We start from the raw sequence: 24725 nt of genomic DNA, 5'->3' as shown, positions 1-24725 counted from the left end.
TATATAATGAATGCAGTGTGTGTGTGTGTATGAGTGCAGTGTGTGTGTATGAGTGCAGTGTGTGTGTATGAGTGCAGTGTGTGTTTGTGTTGCAGAGCCTTGGTGGGGGGTGGGCTTTTTTATTATTTTTAAAAAAAAATTGTTATTTTTTTTTTTTTATTATTTGTAATATTATTTTATTTTATTTTATTATTGTTATTATTTTTTTTCGTCCCCCCTCCCTGCTTGATACATGGCAGGGAGGGGGTCTCTCACTCCCTGGTGGTCCAGTGGCATTGGCAGTTCAGTGGAGGGGGCTGGCATGAAGCGCTTACCTCTCCTGCAGCTCCTGTCAGCTCCCTCCTCCGCGCCGGTCCGGTCAGCTCCCTCTGCAAGTCCCAGTGTAAGTCTCGCGGCCGCGCTATGACCCCGCGGCTCTCGCGAGACTTACAGTGGGAGCTGATAGAGGAGCTGACCGGACCGGCGCGGAGGAGGAGGGAGCTGACAGGAGCTGAAGGAGATGTAAGTAACAGCTCTCTGCCAGCCCCCAGTCTGTATTATGGCAATGTAAATTGCCATAATACAGACATTGACTCGAGTATAAGCCGAGTTGGGGTTTTTCAGCACAAAAAATTTGCTGAAAAACTTGGCTTATACTCGAGTATATACGGTAAGTGTGTACTATTCATGAAAACGCATGAAAATGGTTGCCCTGTAGTATGTATAATGCATATTCTGCAGAATTCTTCATTGCCTAATTACGTAATGTTATACACCTTCTTACGAATCATTACATACTACAGGGCAACCCTTTTCACGTGCTTCCCATCAATATGTATACATGATAGGTGTCTGAGGAACATGGTGGATTTGGTAACAGGTATAACAAAGGAGGTATATAAAAAAAAAAAAAACATGCATATATTTATAATTTTAAAGCTTTTAAAGGCAAGAAATAAGTATGGAAATTAATGAAGAAGGCTTAGGTGATGTCGCTATATAATCCAGAACCCAAATTAAAATTACAGCAACCTAAATGAACATTAGAGCTTACCAGATGGAGACATATATTCAGCATTTGCCCTGCAAACCACCTGGACTGGCAGATTGCACATTCGTAAAAAGGCCTACAAGACATTGAAAACAGAATAAAGCATTTGTTAGCTGATGGCAAAAACAGACACCAAAAGACAATATGCAGCGGCTCATTAAACATGTTTACTAAGATTCTGCGGTCTTTGTAAATCCGTACCATAAGCACAATATAAAAGCATCACTAGCTCACATTGCGTGGAGAGACATACAGATTTCTACTCCTGTATGCATGATAAATATGAAGTCAATAATACGCAGTTGAGTTAAAAGAGATCAGTTTGCATAGTGGCTTTTAAACACGGATGGAATTAAGCAACACGTTCTGGTATATTATTTTGGGGAAGAAAAAGAGTAAAGTGGGAACTTTACAAAGTTGTGCTTATCATGCAAGTAAGTCACAAGCAATCACAAATGGCAGCCAACTGCTTCTGTATACATCACAGCTATGGAAGCTAATCTCGTTCCAGAATCAATAATCAGCTGCCTCGCGCTAATTAGTTTGTCCTCCTTCACTTGCTCAATGAGGAACCACTTGAAATATTGATAATTAGGTACGAGCATTAAAACCCTTAGGACTTACACACTGCAACTGCTCTTTAGACCCTTACTCTGGTCAAGGGGACATATCCTCTGTTATATAGCATAACTGGGACAGAAGACCCCATTGACATACTTTGTTCTAATAAATAAAAGAAGGGGAAAAAAATGAAACCCAGACATCATCAGAACTTTAAAAAGTTTTGTAAGACTTGTGGTTACAGAATAACACAATAAAACAACAACAGAGAACTTATAGAAGTGTAATTCCATGCATTGAAAAGATTACACCAAGTGCTGCAACAAAGCTTACTGTAGTGGTTATGGTGCTAGGATGATTTGTGTGAAGTGTCTCTGTATTTTGTCCAGTGGTTTAAGAAAATCAAAGGGGAATTTTGCACCACAGTAAGCACACCACCTCTTCTGGAGATATAATAATGAGAAAGATCACTTCTTAGTGAAGGAGGAATTGGCTGTATTGAATCACTCAATTTGTGACAAACTGCACCCTCTACCGTCTAACACCATTATCACTACAAAAAGCTGTAGTGGTTATGGTGCTTGGAGTGCCCTTTTCTTTTTGTCTATGTAACATTATCAAAAAAAGTTGTAAAAAGAATAGATGCAGCTCGCTAAATGTAAAATGCATACTTCCAAATTAAAACTATCTAGGTCTCCAACTTCATTAGTATGATTAATGTAAAATTAATAAATGGCCAATAAATTAAACTGATTTCAAGTCTAGTCACTGTCTGCATTATTTTATATGTATGTTCTATTGCATTGACGGTCCAGGAGACACTGTGTCTGCATTACAGTGGGGTTTGTAGAGGATGATCTAAAGGCTTTCAGATATGTAGTACTCAAACAATGGATAATAGACTGAGACAGCTCAGATATTACAAAACAGCAGTTGTGCAGCTAAAAGGAAGTAGTGCAAAATAGCTTTGAAAACAGATTTAACGCCAACACTCAACAGCCATTAGTCATCTAACACTTCCTCTACAGTTCTAGTGTTTTGGATAATTATTATTTTTTGTTGTTTTTATTGCATAATCAATACATTTCACTATTGGTTTTCATTACACATTAATAATTCTCATAAGAACAGGGTTTATTGACAATTAAGATGCTCAAGGATAAATTGTGAAACTGTATCATGTGACTATGATCAAAAAGTTATAACTGGTGCCATTCTCTACAAATATGTAAAATTTAATTTATACATTCTGCTAGAGAAAACCAGCAGCTTTCATCGATTTAATGCCATATCTAACTGATATTTGTATTAAGTATTAACATTATATTGTTTCAGATCTTCCAAAAAATTCCTAATTTGGGTACGTTTCAATTGCTCTAGATCCCCCCCCCCCCCCCAATCCATTGGAAAGTCACAAAAAAAAAAAAAAAAAACTCACATACGAAAAGTGAAAACAATGTCAGCCATTTCTGCTAATGTGACAGATCTTCCACATCTCTCTGTGCACATGCAGGTATAGTCAATATGTTTGCCTAAATCACAACCTAAGAATAAGAGGAAAGGGTACATTTTTCATGGTCAGGTTTTTGGTAGTTAGTCCTAATGGCAAGCAGTTGAATGATAAGATTTCTTCGTTTCCTATAAATGTAGCTCCATCAGCTAAACTGTATTGGGTTCTTGAGAGTGTAATTGTTCATGAATGTTGTAAGGAATGCCGCTGTGATACAAGATCCTATTAACTCACAACACCATATCTCTTCAACATACTAGTTTGCGTTATAAAAAGACCCATCTACCCAACTTGGAAAGCATGTCTTCACAACAGTCTGTAAGTGATCGAACATTGGCAGTCAGCAGTGTTCAAATGTTCATTAAATAAAGGAGATTTTTCTTTGGATTCTTAAACAATTTTCTTAACATCGTAAATAGTTAGTTACACACCTTTACTGACTGAATTATTTTATTATTTTACCACCATTGAATGAACCATGATTTGCTACAACTCATGCTCCGGCAATTATCGATTACCTACTAAATGCAAACGTGTGCTTATATTACTCCATAAACAAATAGCATACTTTTTCACACTAGTAAACATATACATACATAGTATTAGAAGGCTCAATATCTACTAACCAGGCTTAGAAGTTCCTAACTAACACACATACACATACCGTTCTATGGAAGGTCCGTGCGATGATGTTGTGGAGGAGTGTACTTAGTGAAAGGCCAATATGTGCACAAGCAGAGGTGAACGAGTGTCATTTACTGCATTTATTCAATAATATTTCACAAACACACCCAGTGTGTACCAACAAGCCATCTTATCACATTAACCCTCCACCTATCATCCCTAATTAATTTGCACAATTTCTATAGAGAACAAAGATGGAGCCAATTATAACTTTAGCACAAAGGGAGACAGATTTCCCCATAATACCATCAGCCAAGCTATACAGAAGCCAGGCTGCTGGGAAGGGGAATGTATTAACAAATGTTTGCAAAGTCCAAAAACAATTAGAAAACCCTTTTCAGAATCCTTTATTTCCATTGAAGGGAATCGGGATTAAAGGTGGTCCGGGGGATACATACTGATCACTTGAGTGACAGTGATAAAACTCTGCCCACTTTATCTAACAGTGCACATTGGAGAGCTGTGAGTGTAGCAGGGAAATCCACACACATTCTGCTTCCGATCTGAAATGCATAACGTCCAGGCCTGATGTTTTGGGATGAGATAGCAGTGAAATATAATATATTTTAAAGAAAAGGCTTACATTGATATGCCAGTGTTGAATTTTCACTCACTAATGGTGAGAGGACAGGTAGAACTTTTGAGGCCTGGTTTTAGTCTGATCAGAGTCTTAGAACATTTTTTTTGTAGTTTTCATATTAGAAAAGTTGTGTTACAATGCATTTCTACAAAATTAAATATGGACATTAAGAAATATGACAATAAAAATACTCAACTCTAGGCTCGGTTTCAAAAGACTAATGGTGATTGCCGTAATTAAAGTGGCAAGGTTAATTCTGAGTGTTGTTTTTTTTTTTTTTTTTTAAACAATATAAAGAGAAACTCGTAGATTGCACTGGAATGCTAGGCAAGCAAAATAATAATAAAAAGATAAAGAAGAGATTATTCTCTCTTATATTTGCAACAAATTATAGCAAAATACAACAAAGGCAGAGATTTAGTCCCTTCAGCTATCACTTGTACACACAACTGGTGAGAATGGTTATCCTATTTAACGAGAGTGAGAAGATCCCGTGTAGACCCTCATTTTGTGCTCTCTATATAAAGATGATGCAGCCCCTGGTGGCTTCATCTGCCAGTAGCTAAAGAATAGATGAGGAGAGGACAAAGAGGGAAATCTTAACGTAAGCATGTATTCACACCTCTCTCTCCTGACGTCCCACCATGGAAGCAGATTTGCCACCTGGGGGGTTTGTTGCAAAAAACACAAAGATCTCACAAAGTGACAGTACCACTTTAAAAGGTATACTTAATACAGGAGGTATGTTTCCTTATACCAGCATGAGGACTGGGACAGCAATGTGATCGCATTGCAGCAATCGCATGATAACCACGCTGCTTCCAAAGAGACACGCATTGAACAGACAAGTACTGACAACAGACAAGAGCTCAAGCCATATGGCACAGTCAAAATTAGCAAGCACAGGATGAATCTCTTACTGTTTCAATGCAAAGTGTATACATATTTTGATACACAATATGAAATGAGTGCCATTCTTTAATAAAACATCACAACAATAAATGAATAGAACAGAAATAAGTAACCGCACACAAAAGAGGTTTAGACTCACTTTAACACTACATTATACAAACCACAAAATTTACTTTTACCATTCAGAATTGAACAAGGTTATTGTTCACCGTAGGATCACAGGGATTTTCTTATTTGTGCCGTCTGTGTGTTTAACCGTAACTGCTGTTTCTCATTAAATGCACCCACACATATACACGTCCGGTAATTATAAAATGCATAAAATACGTGGCTTGCACACTCTGGAGTTTAACATATCTGCAACTATTTAAAAAATATATAACATTTCTCATTGTATAAATATAACAATCAAGGGTTAATTTTTTTAAAAAAAGTGTGCAGTATGTTAGATATTCTCCCAAGCCTCTCTCTCGCTGATGCTCTCTAAATGAGTCAACCTATGCAAACTCACTGATCATTATATAAAATAGTGATTAATGGTTAATTATTTTGTACTGTATTTATTTTTATTTTTTTATTTTTTAAGGGTGATCGAGGGAATCAGAGACATAGGGGTGTGGTTTTTATACGTAACCCAAAGCTCTATCACACGGAGGACTATTGGAGTGCTTGTGAATCACAGAATAATGCAGGGGACCTCTCAGATATACAATGCACTTACACTTAAAAAATGGGAGGATCAGAACTCGCTGAGAAAGTTCAGCAAATTCCTGGTTCTTGAATAAGCTGCAGATTTTGCAGCAAACCAGAGCTAAGTGTCTTTTTTTTTTTACTTTAATTCCTTTTAAAAATGTTGTATTTTCATGCATGTATCCCCTTGTATATAAAATGGGTAATACATCATTCCAGTATGAACTACTCCTGTAACTGTCTTGTCCATGGATATATTAGCACGATTTACTCCAGTATTTTTGTTATTCTGGGGAGAGTGGGTAGTGGGTTTAAGGATCAAAATTCAGTTTTAGCTTTCATCTTGTTTTTCTTAAATTTTACAAAGGTGCCAACATGCAAAAGCTTTTTTTTTTCCCTGACAGTAGGAATCAAGTTTTTCATTAGTCTGATTTTGAAATTATTTTATTCTAGCCCAAACAACCTATGTAAGCCTCGATCAATATTTACTTTGCGGTACAGAAAACTATATTTTCAACATATCCCCTTGCTTCAAGAGAATGGACTGAACAAAGTAATGTTTCACCTTTACCATGGAGATACAACTGATATGTTAAGAGGCGAGCGTGCTCATGGGAATATAACACATTTCTGAGTTCAGATCTCAAGCTTATCGACAATACCAACTTGCCAACTTCCTACAAATCTGTTTTGCTTCTATTAACTTGATCCAAGTCTTATGAATCACGTGTCTTATTTGACACATTGGAGGTTATTTTTCATCACACTATCCAAAGAACTAAACTTCTCCCCTTGCTTCCATACCAGGCAGATAAGGTTTGTTGACATAGTTAGATTTAACTCAGATAGAGTTACTTAAAACTAGAATTGATCATGTGCTAAAACTAACAAACCTTTAGAAAAATAAGGAAGCAATAGCTTCTACAACAATGTCTTCACTACAAACACGACACACTTAGAACCGTATATACTTGTGCATAAGTTGAGATATTTTAGTCTTAAACTTCATTTTAAAACGCAGAGTTGACTTATCCAGGGGTCAGTGCTAGTTTCGCCGTTCTCTTAGCTTTTCGGGAAGTCGAACGGGCAGGGGTACAAGTTTCAGCAGGGTTCACAGGCTTGGGCAGCCGATTCAGAGATCCATGCTGTGGACGACCATGTACCGCTGCCTGCGTTCGGGAGACAACACATGCATTCGTATATACGAATGGTGGCCACCCAGGGAATGCTGGTTTGGTCGGTGATTACGAGATGTTAACAAGAGTTTGTTTGGTAACCATACAAAAGCGAACAATTCCATTCAAATAACGTACCCTCGACTTATAGCATATTTCACAATTGTTGGTCAAAAAACTGCACTCGACTTATACACAAGATCGACTTATAGAGGAGTATATATGCCCATTTCAGAAATTATGGGTGTATATCATGAAACTTGAAGGGTTTTTTTCAACTCTTCATTTATGACAGAATAATGCCCCATTGGCAATACTCTATCAGCCCCCAGAGAAAAACACTGAAATGGGGTTTTAGAATAACGTTAACTTACTCTAATCCAGTGAGAGAAGCCTTTGAGTGGCCCATTTTACCAGCCTAGTGAGCATGTGCGCACTCTGACCTGGCAAATGGAGGGGTGAAAGGGAGGGATTTAAAAAATTGTTACTTGAAGTGTGGGAGGGAGGGGGAACAAGAGCTTCCTGCATGGGAGAAGAAGTTATTTCTGTCGGCAACATGCAGTGTGCCCTTGAGAGAGACGTAAAGTATGCACAGAACTGAAATTAGGCAGCCCGGAACAGAGTTCTGATCTGTCAATATCACGTGTGTCAGGGGTGCAACTAGCCCTCGTCCTCACAAGTGCAAATAACTCTGGATGAGCAGTGTTTGAAACACTGGAAATCCAGATTCCTAAACTTAACTTTCCCCTAAATTTAATTGAACTATGACCGTTTCAAAAAGCAGATGTGGTCATGGTGGTTAGAGTAACCCTTTAAAATCCAACCACTAAACAGTGAGAAAGGAAAAAAATGGCCAGCTCCAATAGTGCAACATTATACAGCTTTGCTTGATTATTTGAGGGGTAACTAATGCATGAATGCCACAATCCGTGTGAGGCATGGGCTAAAGCAAGCATGTCAAACTCAAAGTCTAGCATGGGACACATAAACAAGGTTTAAGTTTATGTGGGCCGTAAAAAAAAAAAAACTACTACCCATATACTAAGTCCCAGTCCTCCCCCTCTACTAAATCCCAGCACCCCCTCTAGCCAACAAGCAGACTCCACTCACATTGCCGCTGCCAGTATGCGACTCCAGCCTCTGGTATACCCCAAATGGTGCCATCTGCACCCTGTGCCAAATCTGATCCTCCCGCTACTTCTTGAAACCATGTGAAGGTTGAGCATGTCGATGTCACGTCTGAATGTGACATGGCGTTGCGTGCCTCCATGCACCTCCAGGTACTCCACTGTCCAGTCGCAGCCAATGCAACACTGACCAACACACACACAGACAGACACACACTCACTGACAGATTAATATACTTCCTCCCTCCCTCCTCCAAATGAATACATCCCCCACTCTGATACACTGCCCCCACCTCCATCCACTCAAATACACTGCACCCTACCCCAACCTAATACACTGCCCCTTAATCCAATACATTGCCCACACTCCCACCACTAATTTAATATACTGCCTCCTCCCACATTTAATGCACTGCCCTCCCACCCACCACTCTAATACACTGCCCCCACTCCTCCAAATTATTATACTTCCCTCCCTCCCCAAAATTAATATACTTCCCCCTATAGACTGTAAGCTCGTTTGAGCAGGGTCCTCTACAACCTATCGTTCCTGTAAGTTTTCTTGCAATTGTCCTATTTAGGGAAGGGGGAGTGGCTGGCCTGCTATGCAGACAGACAGACAGACACTCTGTGCACTGTAGCGCTGCACAGCCGGCTTGGGCTAATGCTTACCGGTCTTTCAGCCGCCGAAGCACGTAATTGGCAGTGGCAGGACACCTGCCACAGCCCAAAGTAGCCCTAGGGCAGGTGTGTCGCAAATATATTCCTTGTGGGTCGCAAGTTTGGCATGCTTGGTGTAGAGGCAACCCGAAGAACAGGCATCTTGAAATATGTACATGTGCCAGCGTCTAAGCTGCCAATAACATATCACTGGCAGTCTTACCATCTTCTTACTTGAGTTAAAATACTTTTTTTCTATGGTAGTAAGTCAACAGTATTGATTTTGTGTTCAGTATAAATTTGGACGTATGATTTACGTTTCACTGAGACTTTAATTTTGAATGTAATTGGAAATAGCCTTTGCCAGGATTTGATCTTTGGGCATAAAGAGCACTCTACAGCCTGATACAAAATTCTATTTTGTCCTATCCTATATTCTTGCACCATTATCAACAGCACACAGTGGGTTAATGCTTAAACTGCTTATTTAATTTTCCTAAATACATCATAGATTCCAATTTATCCTAGAAATGCACTGTGCTGCAATTAAAGTCTTAAAAAAAATAAAATAAAAAAATCTTCAAAAGTGTCATCTGGATGTTGCACATTAAAGGAGATTCGGAATGTCAAATGATGAACAGAAATCCATGGAGTGAAATGATGGAATGCTTTTCGAAGCAGTCACTGGAACTTGCTGTCTAATCTTGCAGATATTTTAAAAAACAAAATAAAAAATATGCTTTTTTTTTCCTCCCCCTCTATCATATAAAGCATGTCTAACTTAATTAAGGTAATTGCTACATTTACAGCTCACCACAAATAAGGGTTTTAATTATGTTTGTGTCGATCTCGACGAAAGGTAATTCTTGAATACCTGTGAATTAAATTTAGGGCAAAGTCACGTCAAGTTTAGAAAACAATTTATTTTGTGCCACTGCTGAACACTTCAGTAATGGGATAATGTAATCGCTGGTGAATTTAGAAAGCCTAAATTCACTTGTAGCACATGGGAGGTACTGAAGACAAATGAAGATTCTATTTATTTAGCCGTAATTTCATCGCAAGACTGCATGAAAGATGCAGGTAGTCAAGCTGCAACTGCACAGGGTGGGGGCATAAAACAGGATGTTATGATAATATAAACCTAGATCATGCCACATTTAATGATGATAATGATATGCACTGTGTTTTTTGGGGGAGGGGGAGAGAATGGCTGTTTTCTAAAAACAGTAGGAAAAGGGAGAGAGAAATAAAAAAAGACAAAGCCCATAGACCGCTGTAGTTTGGCAATCATCCACTATTTGAATTAAAACTCTTTTTCCACTCATATTAGTGACATTTGCTCTTTGGACACAGTGCTAATTATACGGGGTGGTCTGACAATAAATGTGAACATCTCAGATATCGCTTAACGTGAACCTGTCAATAAAGGCATTATATAATAAAGGGACACTATAATCACTAGAACCATTACAGCTTAATGTAGTGGTTCTGGTGTCGATAGCCTGTCTCTGCAGCCATAACACTTTCAGAGACAAGGCAGTGATTACATTGCTGGCTAGTTACACCTATTGTGGCAGTCACTCACACGGCCACCAGAGGTGCTTCCCGTGTCAGTGCTGCAATGTGCATCTCTATGGGGAACGCTCAGTGCATACATGCACAAGGAGATGCTGAGAGTGGTGTTTTGCCGTGCATGCGCAATAACGGGACAATGCTTTCCTATGGGAATCATGAAAATTGATAATCTCAGCCACAGAGGCAGGACCCGGCGAGGCTAGTCAAAGCGAGGCTGGCCTGGCGTGGAAGAAAAAGATAGTAAAATCACCTTTAATCTCCAGAGAGTGGGGGACCTAATGCTGCATTCAAGCACTATAGTGTCAGGAATACATGTTTAAGATATTTATACTAAACCCATGTATACCTTACATTATAGGTGTAAAAACACAGTTTAGGTACCCCATCCTATGAAAAAGGTATTTTACTTACCTTTCCCTACGCTGTGCCAGTCTCGCCTAGGCTGGTCCTGCCCACGCTCCGCTTTCTAGTCTGAGATCATCAATGTTGCATATGTAAGCATTTGCAGGTAATCAGCATCTCCTCATAGAGATACATTGAAACACTCAATCTCTATGAGGGACACTGAGCATCTCAATGCTGACCTAGGAAGCACCTCTAGTGGTCATCTGAGTGACTGCCACTAGAGGTGTTCCTAGAAAGTAATATAAACACTGCTTTTAGGGACATACTTTACACACCAGTACAACTACATTAAGCTGTAGGTGTTCTGGTGACTATAGTGCCCCTTTAAGCTTGTCTCTTTTTTTTCCCCTTCATAATTCATTTTGCTTAGATTGTGCAATTAATTTTTATAGCAGAAAAGGGCGAATTAACATTCAGATATGACTGCCAGGAAGAGTGAGGATAATAAGGTCAACACTATTGGATTAGAACACGCTTCCATCACCCAGTCTGGGTCCTAATAGAAGACTATTGCAGCAGGTCCTCGTGAATTTTTTAAATCTTCATTCAAAAAGTCAAGCCAAGAATCCCCCAGTGCCCGACCCACCTGGCCATACTCAATATGCTATGGAGTATTCCTCCAAAAACACTACTGGGGCAGTGTACCTATAAGAGACAATGGAAGAGACACATCCCATTGTACAGCGCTACGGAATTTTGGTGGCACTATATAAATAATAAAATTATAATTGTACATTCACAGAGGAGGAATGTACCTCCTTCCGCCTATTACGGGGCCTGACACATTGCACGTCGCATATTGAATTAATGTATAATATAATAGCACGATGGTACATGGTACCTGCAAGACTACCCTGGGCAAAAGGGGGTAGGTGTGTGTTGGACCCTGCTACACATGGTGAAACTACCCTTCTTTGGTATGATACACAATTTAACAGAGATCCAGGTAACACCTAATCCACAAATTGCATTTTTTTAGATACCACCAAATATACGCTAGGACGACATAGTTTGCAAGGTCTTATTTAACGCATGCAAATCATTTTACAATTATTTTTACATGTCATATTCCATACACCTTTAACTGCCTTGTACTATATATAAGTGCATGCCTTTCAATCTTTTACTCTTTCATTCCACAACAAAAAGTCATCCATATCATATTTGACTTCGCTGCTGTGAATACATTTAATCAGCTACATCTCTGATGATACATTATGTTCATGAGTCAGGCCCCACACACCTAGAACCGTTGACATCTGTTTAAACTGGACCGGTCATGTCGGAGGTTTTCATAAAGATAAGAATCTCTATGGAAAAAAAAACACCTATATGTTACCAAGGAATTTTATTGAAATTCCAAAGTAAATCAAAGATTTATATCAGAACCAGTGTCCAAAGAAGATGTTGTAAGGCAAAATCTTACATTTTCTCCACTACTTCAGGAACAATCATTGATGGGAAATATATTATTCCATATAATGTACAACTGGTGTCTATGACATCTGTAGATACGTAAGAATATCTGTGGAAGATTTGTAGAATTTTTTTTGGTACTATCACACAAGAATACAAACGGTTTCTAACAACTTAATTTACGAACAACTTAATTGACTTTACAATTTTTTTGAAACCCAATTGCTACTTTCCTCCAAAAATGTCACAGGTCATGATTAAAGCAGATCCGTCACTATTGACCATTTCATAAAGATTCTTAATTAAATACTGATTAAGACTGCATTGGCATTTCATTGAAGTTTCAACACAATCCAAAGATACCATACGACAAAGTAGGGACTACTTTCTCTAATGGTGAAGCCAGAGGTTGAGAAAAGTCGACAAAAGGCAGAGCTCCACTGCCCCAATGGGATTCAGGCTCAAATTTATGGAGGATACCACTGTTTAGGGGGTTCCTCCATAGACCTCAATGTCGTACTCTCGTGCATGCATGAATATACAACACTGGCATGGCTCCAGGCACCTAAAGTGTCAGGAGCGAAGAGGGCATCAGCTTGAAAACGGCAGCAGCAAGGGACAGCCTGATGTAAGTAAAACTCGCCTCTTTTGCATACCACGGCCTTCGGAACCACATCAGATCTGTCAGCTTCAAGGTTTAAAATATAGAAAATAATCATAAACAATAATGCGAATGTACCTTTTAGTTAGTTAAAGGAATACATCGAACACCACAACCACTACATCCAATCCAGTAATCACACCATTTTAGAGCGGTTTGACTTTTTACTTGCGGTATTGAGCACTGCTGCCTGCCTCCACTGCAGCCAGAAGCTCTGAATGGCTAAGAGTGATCAGCTGACGCACTGCAAGGCTTAGCTGAGGAGTGCCAACATAAGCTCCTAGCACAGTTTAGTGGTTATAGTGCTTTTTGTATTCCTAGTTTAATTGATACAGGTAATTTTATTTTGCATAGATATTAAATTGATAGTTCACATACCATATGTACTTTTACTGGGAAGAATATATATATATATATATATATATATATATATATATATATATATTATATATATATATATATATAAAAAAGAAGATTATACATAACAGTTTCTGACTCATAAGGACCAACTTAAAGAACATATTCTGTAGTTATTTTATATGCCCACAATATTTAAATGAAACTGCTGACGCTTGTTAAAAGAGCATCCGCTTATTGATAACTGACAATTAACCCATGCAAGAGCACCTATATCTTTAGGCCATACTCGTGTTCAGAATAAATAAGCAAAACAATGAAATATCAGCATTCTGTCTTCTTTCTATTTTCAGTCCCACTTCGTAAATTACTTTGTTTCTGCATGCCGAAGAACACTTCTCTTTGAAAAGATATCTCTTTACGTCTGTCACTGTTTAGCTATCTTTATAGATCAAAAATATGCACAATCCATGGTTTGAATCTGTATTTAATGAACTTCATATACAAAGGAAAATCGTTGCTGGCTATTTGAATCTGATAGTCCTAAAAAAGTAACTGCAAATAACCATGGCTACTATCAGCTGTCAAAAAAAAGCTTATTAAAGTAAAGCATGCATTTTCAATGCACGATGTTCAATTTATCATAGCAGTGACAGATACGACAACAGCTCTGCAGTTAGGAAAAATAAAAATAGGTCTTAAAAAAATAAAATTATATATCTATATATACACAAAAATGCATATATCTACACACTAATATATTAGACATGCAAACTCACACATCCTACATTAACCCTTGTAATAAAAAAAACCGCCTTGGCTTGACTGAGTCCTCCTGGAGCCTCTCTGTCCAGGAGCAGGATAGGGGACTAGCTCTATTCGCTCCCGGGTACTAGACGACACACAGTCCTGGGAGCTCTAGTCCTTACAAGGATTTTCCCTGCCTAATCCTCCACGAGCTGGAAAAGGTGCCAAGCAGTGATCATAGCACTTCCCCTCCCAGTAACTAAACGACACATAGTTCTAGGAGTACAACTGGTTTAATGCATCCAAACACAGCCTTTTTATACACAGACCCCAACAGGGGGTCTCCATTGTCTTCACCACAAGCCCCTCCCAGGAATCTCTGGGCCTGGGAGATAACTGCGTTAAAGACCGGTAAGCTAATTATCGCCCAGGAAGAGAGAGGAAAACAAACATAAAAATACCCCAAAAACATAATCATAACATAACCCCACAAATAATACATCCCCAAATAGCCATGATCTGAGCGCTTAAGTTCTCCAAATAGCGCTCAGACCCATGCAGTGTAGGGGAAACACCACCGTTGACTGTCCGCACACGTGGTCCCATGCCCAAAATAGTTTCAGGGCATTTGGTGCTTTTGCCGGTCAACTTTCAGGAGTTCCTGTGGCTGCAATACGGGGTGCTCCACTTGGCTATTAGGTAGCGTTTGTTCCCCTTAGTCTCCGGCACCTTCCCTCCAAAAAGCGCTCCCTGGTGGATTTCAAAGTGGTTTAAAAGCGCACCAAATTGTCCAGGAACCGCACGGTCACCTCATCCCGAAAACAGTTCTGAGGTGAACGGGAACCCAAGATGTCCTCATGCCAAATTTAGTTCCATAGCGGTCGCGGCTAAGTACAGATGGGACTATTCGTGGGCTTGGTTCATGTGAACAGCCGCCAGAAAGCCAGTGTTTGGTTTAATTTGCATGAAGGAAAAGTGCCAAACCAAGGGCACCCAGGGAAAGCTGTTAATGGCGGCTGGGCAGAGTAACTCCCAAACGGTGTCCCAAACATGGACCATAGTCAGTGGGCAGGAGGCCGGCTTCTACACTCCTCCAGGAGTCCGTGGCAAACGTACGTGGGAAGGAGCGTTTGTCACGATAGAGTATTAGTATTTTGATGAGGAGAGAGATACCTTGGGGGAGATACCGGTCCCTCACAAACGTCAACTACCGTAATTCGGTCAAAGAAATCTGGTCATGGCAAATCTGACTCTGCTAGAACTAGCATTTAGGATAAGTGAGATTGTGGATCTCCGGTTATCAGTATAGCATTTTAAATCCAGTTTATAATCCTCATTTTGCAATTGTTTAAAGAAAACTTTAAAGGACCACTCCATACCGGTAAAGCACTTCAGTGGGGAGTATCCCATTTGTATGAGAAATCTAAACTTTTATAACAAATTAATGAAACACCACCCTAGTTGTCAATAAGACAGCCAGGGAGGTTTCTTCCTGCATCCATTAGTTCCCCGGAACTAAAGGAAGTGGCAAGCGCGCACTACTTGAGCACACCTACCTCCCCTTGCATACTTCCTTCTCAGACCAGAATACTATTAAGTGCTCAAACACGCACATGGCATGCGCACGATAATTCACAAAGGGTGAGCTTCGGAGGCTTTTCATTGAAAAGCAATTTTTCTGACAAGCTATTCCCTACAAAGAGATTGTCTGGGAGGGCTGGCAAAGGTTGCAATTTACGGTTTTGTAAGCTCTAAGATTATACACCCTATGAAAACCATGCATGAAAAATGTATTCATTGGGGGATATATATACTAAATAGTGATTTCTGCTTTTTTTGCCCATTTGGGTGGTAGAGTGTCCCTTTACACAAGACTTTCCACAAAGGTGCATCAATATATATAGTACTATTAACTGATCCTATATAAATATCATTGTTTGACCTTCAGCTTTGTTTTCCAAAGTTTGTAGCATTAAAATTGGTTCTTCCGATGCTACTCGTGGAAAAGCTGCAACCAATCTCTGCTAAAATAAGATGTGGCCTGAGCCCTTAGCTAACTCATGAATCACTAATAAACTGGCTATGGAGATAGTATATTCACTTACGTTTGCAAGAACTTTGGCACATATCCTGCTTTCCTCTCTAACTATAGCCTGATTTTCATCTAAACTCTCAAACACATTGCACTAAGTTGCACAGTTACAGCATAATTGCCTGTTTATATCTGGGCTTGTGATTGCTATCCATCTAAGCTGAATCCATATGTTCTCTGTCCTGCAACTGCAATACCTGTATAGACAATATTCCTAGTAATTCTCTGTTTTTTAGTTTTAGCTGAAATCACCATTACCTTGTGCAATATCTTAGATTTATTTGTATTACTTGGTATTCAGAATCTCAATGTGTTTGGCCGTTTCCAGATGCTAAAGCTGTACAGGGGAAGATTCCTCTAATAAATTTCATAGATTTAATATAAAATGAACTCTCCTTGAGGCAGAAGCAACAATGTATCTAAAATTAACAACCATGGCGGGAATACTATTCATGTTACTAGAGATATATTACCTGCTTTCTGCAAATTTTATTCTGACCTTTACAACCTGCCTGGTCACCCTCCAGAGTCAGGCTACTGCCTTCCATTAGGGCTTACTTAGATAAATGTCACCACTACCTTGTCCTACTCTGACACTAGGACCTTCGATACACCCATGCTCATGAGGAATTTACCAAAGCAATCCATCTCATGCCGTCTGGGAAAGCCAATGGCCCCTATGTGTATATCTTGAGATACTATAAGATCTGTGCCCTTCTCCTTAGTAATATTTCTTTGGCCCCAATCAACTCACTTATGCAGTCATTCTCTCCACAGAATTTCATGTTGAAGGCATACGAGGTCTGTCCGGAAAGTATCCAGCCATGTAATATGAAAAATAGAGAAATTTATTGAAGAAGATACACAAAACATTGTACATAGGACAATAACGCCTAAGTCCCCTTCAAGTAGGCACCTTGAGACCTCCCAGTTCTCCCAGTATCTCTTCCACTGTTCAAAACAGTCTTTAAAATGCTTTGTGGGAATAGCCATCAGCTGCCTTGTCATATTTACCTGAATGTTACCGACGGTCTCAAATCTCTTCCCTTTCAAAGCTGATTTTTGATTTGGGAAAATCTAGAAGTCGCAGGGCACCAAATCTTTCAACAGATTCTCGACTATCTTTGAAGTGTTTGTGCCACACATTTATTTGCGCTGCACTCATTGCATTGTGTCTGAAAGCCTACTGGAACAGCCAAATAGTTTCCGCAGAGGAATGTTCAAGCTTAACGCAAAATTTGATGCAGATTTGTTCGCAACGGCCACACAGTACACAAGCTCACTCAACAGCATCTAGCACCCTCCCTGACTAGTACAGTGAAGTTGCCATTGTTCACGCATTCCAGTCCACCTTCCTTGGCTGACAGGTAACACTGATGTTGCACAAACCGTTCTCGTTATATTATCAATGGTTGGACATTTTCCAGAAAGACTTTGCTTACCAATTATTCTGAAGCCTGACATGATCCCAAGCAGTGAAGTAGCTATAGGCCCATATTCCTCCTAAATATTGATATCATATTGTTCAAGCTGGCTCTGTCCCACACTTGGGATAACAACCTTAAAGTAATCAACCTGACTCACTGAGTCAAAAAGCATTCCATCCATTCAATCTTTCTTTAGGGGAATAAATCCTTGGCTCACGTACAATAAACAATAAACAATAGAGACTGGCATGCTAAATTCAGGGCAAAATAAAAAGTAAATTATTTTTTCCACAAAGCAGTTATTTTGGACTACATTTTACAAGTTTGTTATCAAATCACTGTATCGTCTTCAGGAGCTGAAGAGAATGCTGTAGATCAAGGTGGTGGCACCTGCAAGGGATAGGTTCAGGTAAATATAACTCAACATCACCTGATCCCCCCAGCCACTGGACACCTGGCAGAGCAGTCACAGTCGGAGGCCACATTAATAAACCAATCAGGATTGTCCTGCTGAATACAAGACAGTTATGTTGTTGGCTCCAGAGGTTTACATCTGTATTTCACATGCTATTTGGCTAGCGTAAACAAAATATAGATCACAAACATCTGCAGGTCCCAAGGTCACGAGTACAGGATCCTTCCAAAAGTGGAAGGTATGCTAATGTTGCTTCTTTCACATGGCTAAATATGCAGAGATTCAGTATGGAACTACTCGAAATGTCAAGACATATCTGGTAAGCATCTTCCATGGCATACAGATTTTGAGGATGAAAGTGAAGACAATGTTAGCATATCCATTATTAACCAACTCATCCTCTTAATTCAAATATTTTATATTCCAGAAACCTACACCACAGCCAGTGGCCCCATAAAATACTGAGATTTTATTAGACTGCCAGAGCTATCCTTGCAGAAAGCAGCGAAAAAGTAATTTGGGTGACATTATGAACACATGTGAATAATTTACTGGAAAGGTTCTGTCTATTAATTGGAAAGATGCAACTGGTCATTATTTCAGGGAAATGTTACAGCATTTGCTTTATGTTACACTGGGGCATTTAGACATCTGCGAAACAGACTGGGTGACACACACAAAGAAAAATCCATGGGACCTAATACACAAGGTATTTTAAAGGGGCATTGCACATACGATAACCACTTCAGCTCATTGTACGAAAAGTCTTTGGGTGCGCTACCGTTTTTCTTTTCAACCATTTGATCAGTTTTTTGTTTTTTTTTTAAATGTGGCTCCTCTGTACACTGACTTACTATCAGATAATGAAGAAGTAAACTTTTATGCTATCAATCCAATCTTGCAACTATCGCCGGTAAGCGCTTACTCACTGTATGCTATTTCTTTCTAGCATTGCATGAATAATGAGGGAGTTAATTTCAGAATTGGCCAAGTCAAAAGAACAGGTCTGGGTCTTAGTGCCAGGAGAGCTCATTTTTTGTCCAGACCGCATTAAAAGTATTAAAAAAAAACAAAAAAAAAACAAGAGGATGGTACTCAAAAATTCTGGGCACCATAAAAACATCAATGCTCAATTTGCACTGTTGTGCTTTTACACAAGGGAAGAATTAATATTCACATTATCGGCACCACTTACAACACTCATAAGGATGTGTACCCGTACCTCACTCACAGTGTATGAAGAGTCCCACATACAAAGTACAGTAAAAGTTTACTATTAATGCATTCTGTTATGTTATTATTATTTATAAAGCCCCAACAAATTCTGCAGTGTTATACAATGTTTCAGGGTTGACGGTAAATATAAAAAATGTAATGAACAAAAAAAAAAAAAAAAACAACAACAAAAACCCACACACATAAAGTCAATGTTTCATTCAGGGTTCTATGCAGAGAACAGATAGATGTGTAGTTGTGAGCTACCTATAGGCAGAGGATGTAGGAAAGGGTTATAAAATAAAACGCAATTTTAAGAATAACTTTTGTTTGTTAAACAGTACATAAGTGGTATTTGTTCCGATTAATTTCTGATCCGGAACCAATAATATGTAGAGGTACATTATTACGATGAAGCTATGGGAGGCGTCCATTGTATGTTTTGTAATCTTTTGTAGTAGATAAAGCTCATATCCAACCATTAACAACTACAGGATTTGCAGCCACAACTAGGGTCAAAACCTAAGAAATCTAAATAGCCTCACACTCCATACAAGCACCTAGTCAGTTGCTCTACCATGAGATGTTCCTTCCTTGTCCTATAAAAGCAGACGTGTACCCATGCAAATAAATGAAAATATGTTTGACAATACATCTTTGGTGCTAGCCTTAAAAATAGACTTCGTATGGATTTTGTCCTGTGCATGTCTCAGCTAAAAGAAGGCTTCAGGTTGAAATGAACTCAGACTAAGCTAAATAAGGTAAGGAGCATTGGGGAATAAAAGGCTAATGGGTCTCCCATGAGTCTTTCACGACTGAAGACCATTAGGCCTAAAAGTTGACTGATGGAATAAAAACTTGATAAAGAGACCACAGACAGCTCATTTTATAAAAACGATCTCAACAAGAATAGCAAGTAATATAGACAAGTAGAGCCATTATGTGTTTTCATTTAAATAGTTGTTACGTGAGAGATAGCTAGACACAGAACATGGTTAAATGTTCAGATATAAAAAAATTTATGCTTTTTATAAAGAGAGATACAATAAATAAACAATGCTGCAAAATCTATCTTTAGAATTAATGTATGGTTAAGGATCTTGATACGGTCAATACAGTCAGATCTAAAGAGCCGCTCCATCTGGGCTAATAACCAAGCCACAACAATTGCAAAAGAATGTGCACTACAGCTGTATGTAGACTATGTTTCCCAAAGTTGAACCAAATGTTCAGATAGCTCAGCATCATGGGAATTATACTATATTTTGGAGTTCCATAGATGAGTTATGAATGACTTTGGAAATATTTTGAAGTTCGAGACAGGTCTCTGCGCTGGGCAATGTCTAAGCGGAGGAAAAGTGAAGAAAAAAAATATGTTGGTTGGCGTTTTGAAGAGTGATTTTGGAGCGTGCTCACCACTTACAAAACAGGCAGCTGTAGGTCATAGCTCAACATTTTTAACAAGGTGGAACTTTAATTTAAAGAATAAATCATTACCTGAACAGCAAGACAAGATGCATTGTCAGACAGCAACACTTGTTCACCTGGGGAGAAAAATATAAAAATCTGAATGTCTGTCCGTCAAAAGGAACTATGTTCTTTGTTGTATGAACACAGTATTATCATCATCATTTATTTAGTGCCATCATTTTCTGCAGTGCTTAAAGCGGTTTTGTCACACACCCCTTTTACGAAATGTTTATTGTTTTTGGAATTTCACTGAAATTCTAACGCAGTCAAAATATATATTAAAACAACATAGGGACTCCTTTGTCTTATGTATATTCCTTACGCTTGACAAAAGACAGAGCTACCGCCATAACATTTTATAATTCACCCACAGGGGAAAGGGCATTTTCTATGGAGGATACCGCATTCTCGCTGGATCCTCCACAGACCTAGTGTTGTACTCTCACTGGAACAACAGTGAGGACCGACCGGATGAGGATAGAGGCAGCTGCTAACAACAGGTCCAGGTATGTAATCAGCTTACAATATTGGCTTTTTGGGAGATTTCCCACAATATTTCACTCACAGGGCTCTACAAAGTATGGGTCTCATTCTCAAAGGGAGGACATCTAGATATGAAAGCCAAAAGATATCAAGATTCTTACATTCTTGCATCAAATGTGCTACTATTCTCCATGTATGATGGGATTGCCCAGACATAAGGGAAGATTATACAAAATCTTAACTCAACTCTGATGCTCCTCCTATATTACTGCCCAATTCGAAACACTGGAAAGCTACACAATCTCAGCTTAATGAGAAGCCCCTGATTGGAGTGAAAGTCTTTGCTGGGGAAAAGGGGGAGGGCTTGAAATGCTGCAGTCAAGAGATCTGCATAATGCAAGTTATTTTTAAATATAGCCCCAATGATAAAAATGCAGAAAGTCATGCATGCATGTTTTCATTTGGGGCTTATCTACTAAAATTTGTGTAGGGGGTATTGCGTTTTTTTTTATTATTATTGTTTTAGTTTTTTTGGTTTTTAACTGCATTAAAATTGGGAATCCCATAGAGCAAACAAAAAGATCTAAAAATTCAATTTATCAAGATGCACTCACCTCTTGAGAAAGGCTATAAAATTATAATGTTTATATACATATATAGTGCATGATGTGGATATTTTTCCATTGTGATTCCTTAGGATATATTTGTACAGTGATTTAACAACTTACACATGTATATTTCCTGTATTACACCATGCGACAATTAAATCACTGGTAATGTGCAATTCTACCTTATCTTTCACAACAACAACAACAAAAAAACAAACAAAAAAAACACACACAGAACAATGATGACAGACATAGAGGGAGTAGGGGGGGAAAGGAAATGTGTGAAACAATTCAATATATACATTGTTGGAAATGTACCACAGTGCTTTAAACACCAAAAAGCATGTGCATAATTCTGTGTACAGCCCCATTACAATTCTTCAAAACCTTCTGAGTGCTTTATTTTTACAGTTCTTTTAAACTGAAATTGTAACCAAACGTGGAACGTAAAGGGAAGCCTGTATATGCATTATAGCAAAAGAAACACTACATTCAGCATGACAAAAGCAGGCTTGAAACTGAAACTGCACACAGTGTTCAACCCCATCAGACAAAAGAGAAATGACAAGATCACTGCAATAAAAATTCCACGCCTAAAAGACTATGGGCTACATTCTATTAGTCTTCATTACTTTGCAGTCGGTTGACAATTGTAGCAGGCTGCAGATCCCCAAATGTGGGCAATAATATAATCTGATGATATATGAAGAGCTGGTAAAGGGAGCATGGACCACTCTAGCTGTGTATTTTAAGGGAACCTTGTATAGCAGGCCCCAGCTCCCCTCCTCCTCCCATTAACCAACCATGACACTTCCCATATTTGCTGGCTCAGCCTTTTTTTTTCTCCTTGCAGTAACCATGCCAACACCAACTGTATCATTTCATATCTGCAGTCAATACCAGAATGCACATGGATGAAGATTTTGGGTGTATTTAACCCGTTGATGGTGCATTCAGCCCATTGCAGCTCACAGGTTTACATGATACAATATATAACTGAAAAGAACAGACAAATTGAAGGAATGCTTACAATAAATCATACTCACTTTTCAGGGGCTGATACAGAGTAGCATTTTCAGGCCAGGGCTCTACAGCTATGAGAGAATAAAGAATAGATTATGTAAACCAATTATTGAAATGCATTAGAGAGACATTGCTAAACATATTAAGGTTTTAGGGATAATTCCAATATTTTCCCAGGTGAGCAGACCTTTCACTCCATCTGAAGAATATTTTAAATGTGAAAAATTCTAAGTGAAATTGCAGAAAGTCACAAGATGCCTTTCATTTTAATCTGTTAAAAGCATAGGTGTCAGAGGGATCAAACAGTGTTTGACTAGAACTCAAATTGCAACAACAACAAAAAACGGTTAGGAGCCAAGTTTTTTTTTTGTTTTTTTTTAAACTAACAATGCTTTACTTTCAATGACATACAATAAACAAAGTATGGAGAGACTATTTAACAAGAAGCATAACCATCTGGGTGCTAGTCCTCACTGGTATTCCCTCAAATACCAACATAAATAGTAGTCATAATAAGAAAGAGAATGCACACCAAAAAAAAAGTCACAATAGTAACTAACCTGGTTTAATAAGCCAATATCAAATTACAGGCAAAAATAAACAATTATAATTAAAGTGACATAATTAGGCACAAAACATAAATCAAAATAAGAATAATTACCAAAAGTTCTCACAAGCCTAATAGGGCAGAAACAGGACACAAAAACTAACCCCCCAACGTTTCGGCACCTCCTGGTTGCCTTTATCAAGGGTATATTAATATAAGTTTTGTGTCCTGTGTCTGCCCTATTAGGCTTGTGAGAACTTTTGGTAATTATTCTCGATTATAATATACCCTTGATAAAGGCAACCAGGAGGTGCCGAAACGTTGGGGGGGTTAGTTTTTGTGTCCTGTTTCTGCCCTATTAGGCTTGTGAGAACTTTTGGTAATTATTCTCGATTATAATATAACTCCCAACGCAGACTGCAAGGGTAGAAAAGGCAGGGTTTACATTACCCCTAGGGACACCTCCAAGTGGCCACTCCTCAGATGGCCACTGGAGGAGCTTCCTGGCTCAGTGCTGCACAGTAGGCAGCCCTGCTGTTCAGAGTCTCCAAACTCTGCATTGGTACCCTAAATTTTCCCCATAGAGATGCACTGGTTCAATGCATCTCTATGAGGAGGTGCTGATTGGCCAACCCTTGCCGATTTTAGCCAACCCAATGCTTTCCCCATGGGAAAGCATTGGATTGGCTAAAAATCGGCAATTCTGATGATGTCACCAAGGGGGAGGGGCCAGTGTCGGCAGACCCGCGTGGCGCTGGAAATAAGGTGAGTTTTATTAACTTTTTAAGGGGGCTAAGGGGGGGGGGGGGCAAGCCACCTAAATGGTGGGTTTAGCACTATAGGGTCAGGAATACGTTTGTGTTCCTGACCCTATAGTGTTTCTTTAACATTTCAAAGAAACATGCCGCCCCCAAGTCAATCAAAATAATTGGCAAAATAATAAGGATATAGCAACATATATATAGAATAGACTTTATGAGGGATAGCAACTTTAGACCAAGTTCAACCAACATGCCTTTTCTTGAGCACAAAACTCAAGAGATCTTCTCATTCTATATGGTTCTACTCACATGGTATGTAATAGAAGAGTTTAAAAGATGGAGTATTAAATGGTATCATATATCCCTGCAAGCTCTATCAGTAGGACATGCAGAGTATGAAGGTGGATTCACAGAGAGCGGTGATTTCCTGTAAGATGCAAACTGACTCCTGACAGCACAGCCACGAATTATTAACAATATATACGTTCATGTGATCTATGTTTCATGCCCAGTCACCATACACCGCTTGCAGACATCTCCACACAATGCATACCTATCACAGATTGACAGTCAGTTAACCCAGATCCTGTA

The 24725-nt window shown here is 39.0% G+C and overlaps 1 protein-coding gene across 1 annotated transcript in view; it reads right to left on the bottom strand.

Annotated features, from left to right (window-relative positions):
• MTX2 (metaxin 2) overlaps nucleotides 1–24725 on the bottom strand; it is an 86874-nt gene that overhangs the window by 47876 nt on the left and 14273 nt on the right. Inside the window, exons 2-4 of the mRNA XM_063428665.1 lie at nucleotides 22850–22897; nucleotides 20740–20786; nucleotides 1034–1106 (exon numbers count right to left, since the gene is read on the bottom strand). Of these exons, the coding sequence (XP_063284735.1) occupies nucleotides 1034–1106; nucleotides 20740–20786; nucleotides 22850–22897 (168 nt within the window). The remainder of the gene's footprint in view (nucleotides 1–1033; nucleotides 1107–20739; nucleotides 20787–22849; nucleotides 22898–24725) is intronic.

The sequence above is a fragment of the Pelobates fuscus genome, chromosome 8 (genome assembly GCF_036172605.1).
Source record: "Pelobates fuscus isolate aPelFus1 chromosome 8, aPelFus1.pri, whole genome shotgun sequence".
NCBI classification, from domain to species: domain Eukaryota; kingdom Metazoa; phylum Chordata; class Amphibia; order Anura; family Pelobatidae; genus Pelobates; species Pelobates fuscus.
This window is presented reverse-complemented; position numbering and strand designations above follow the sequence as displayed.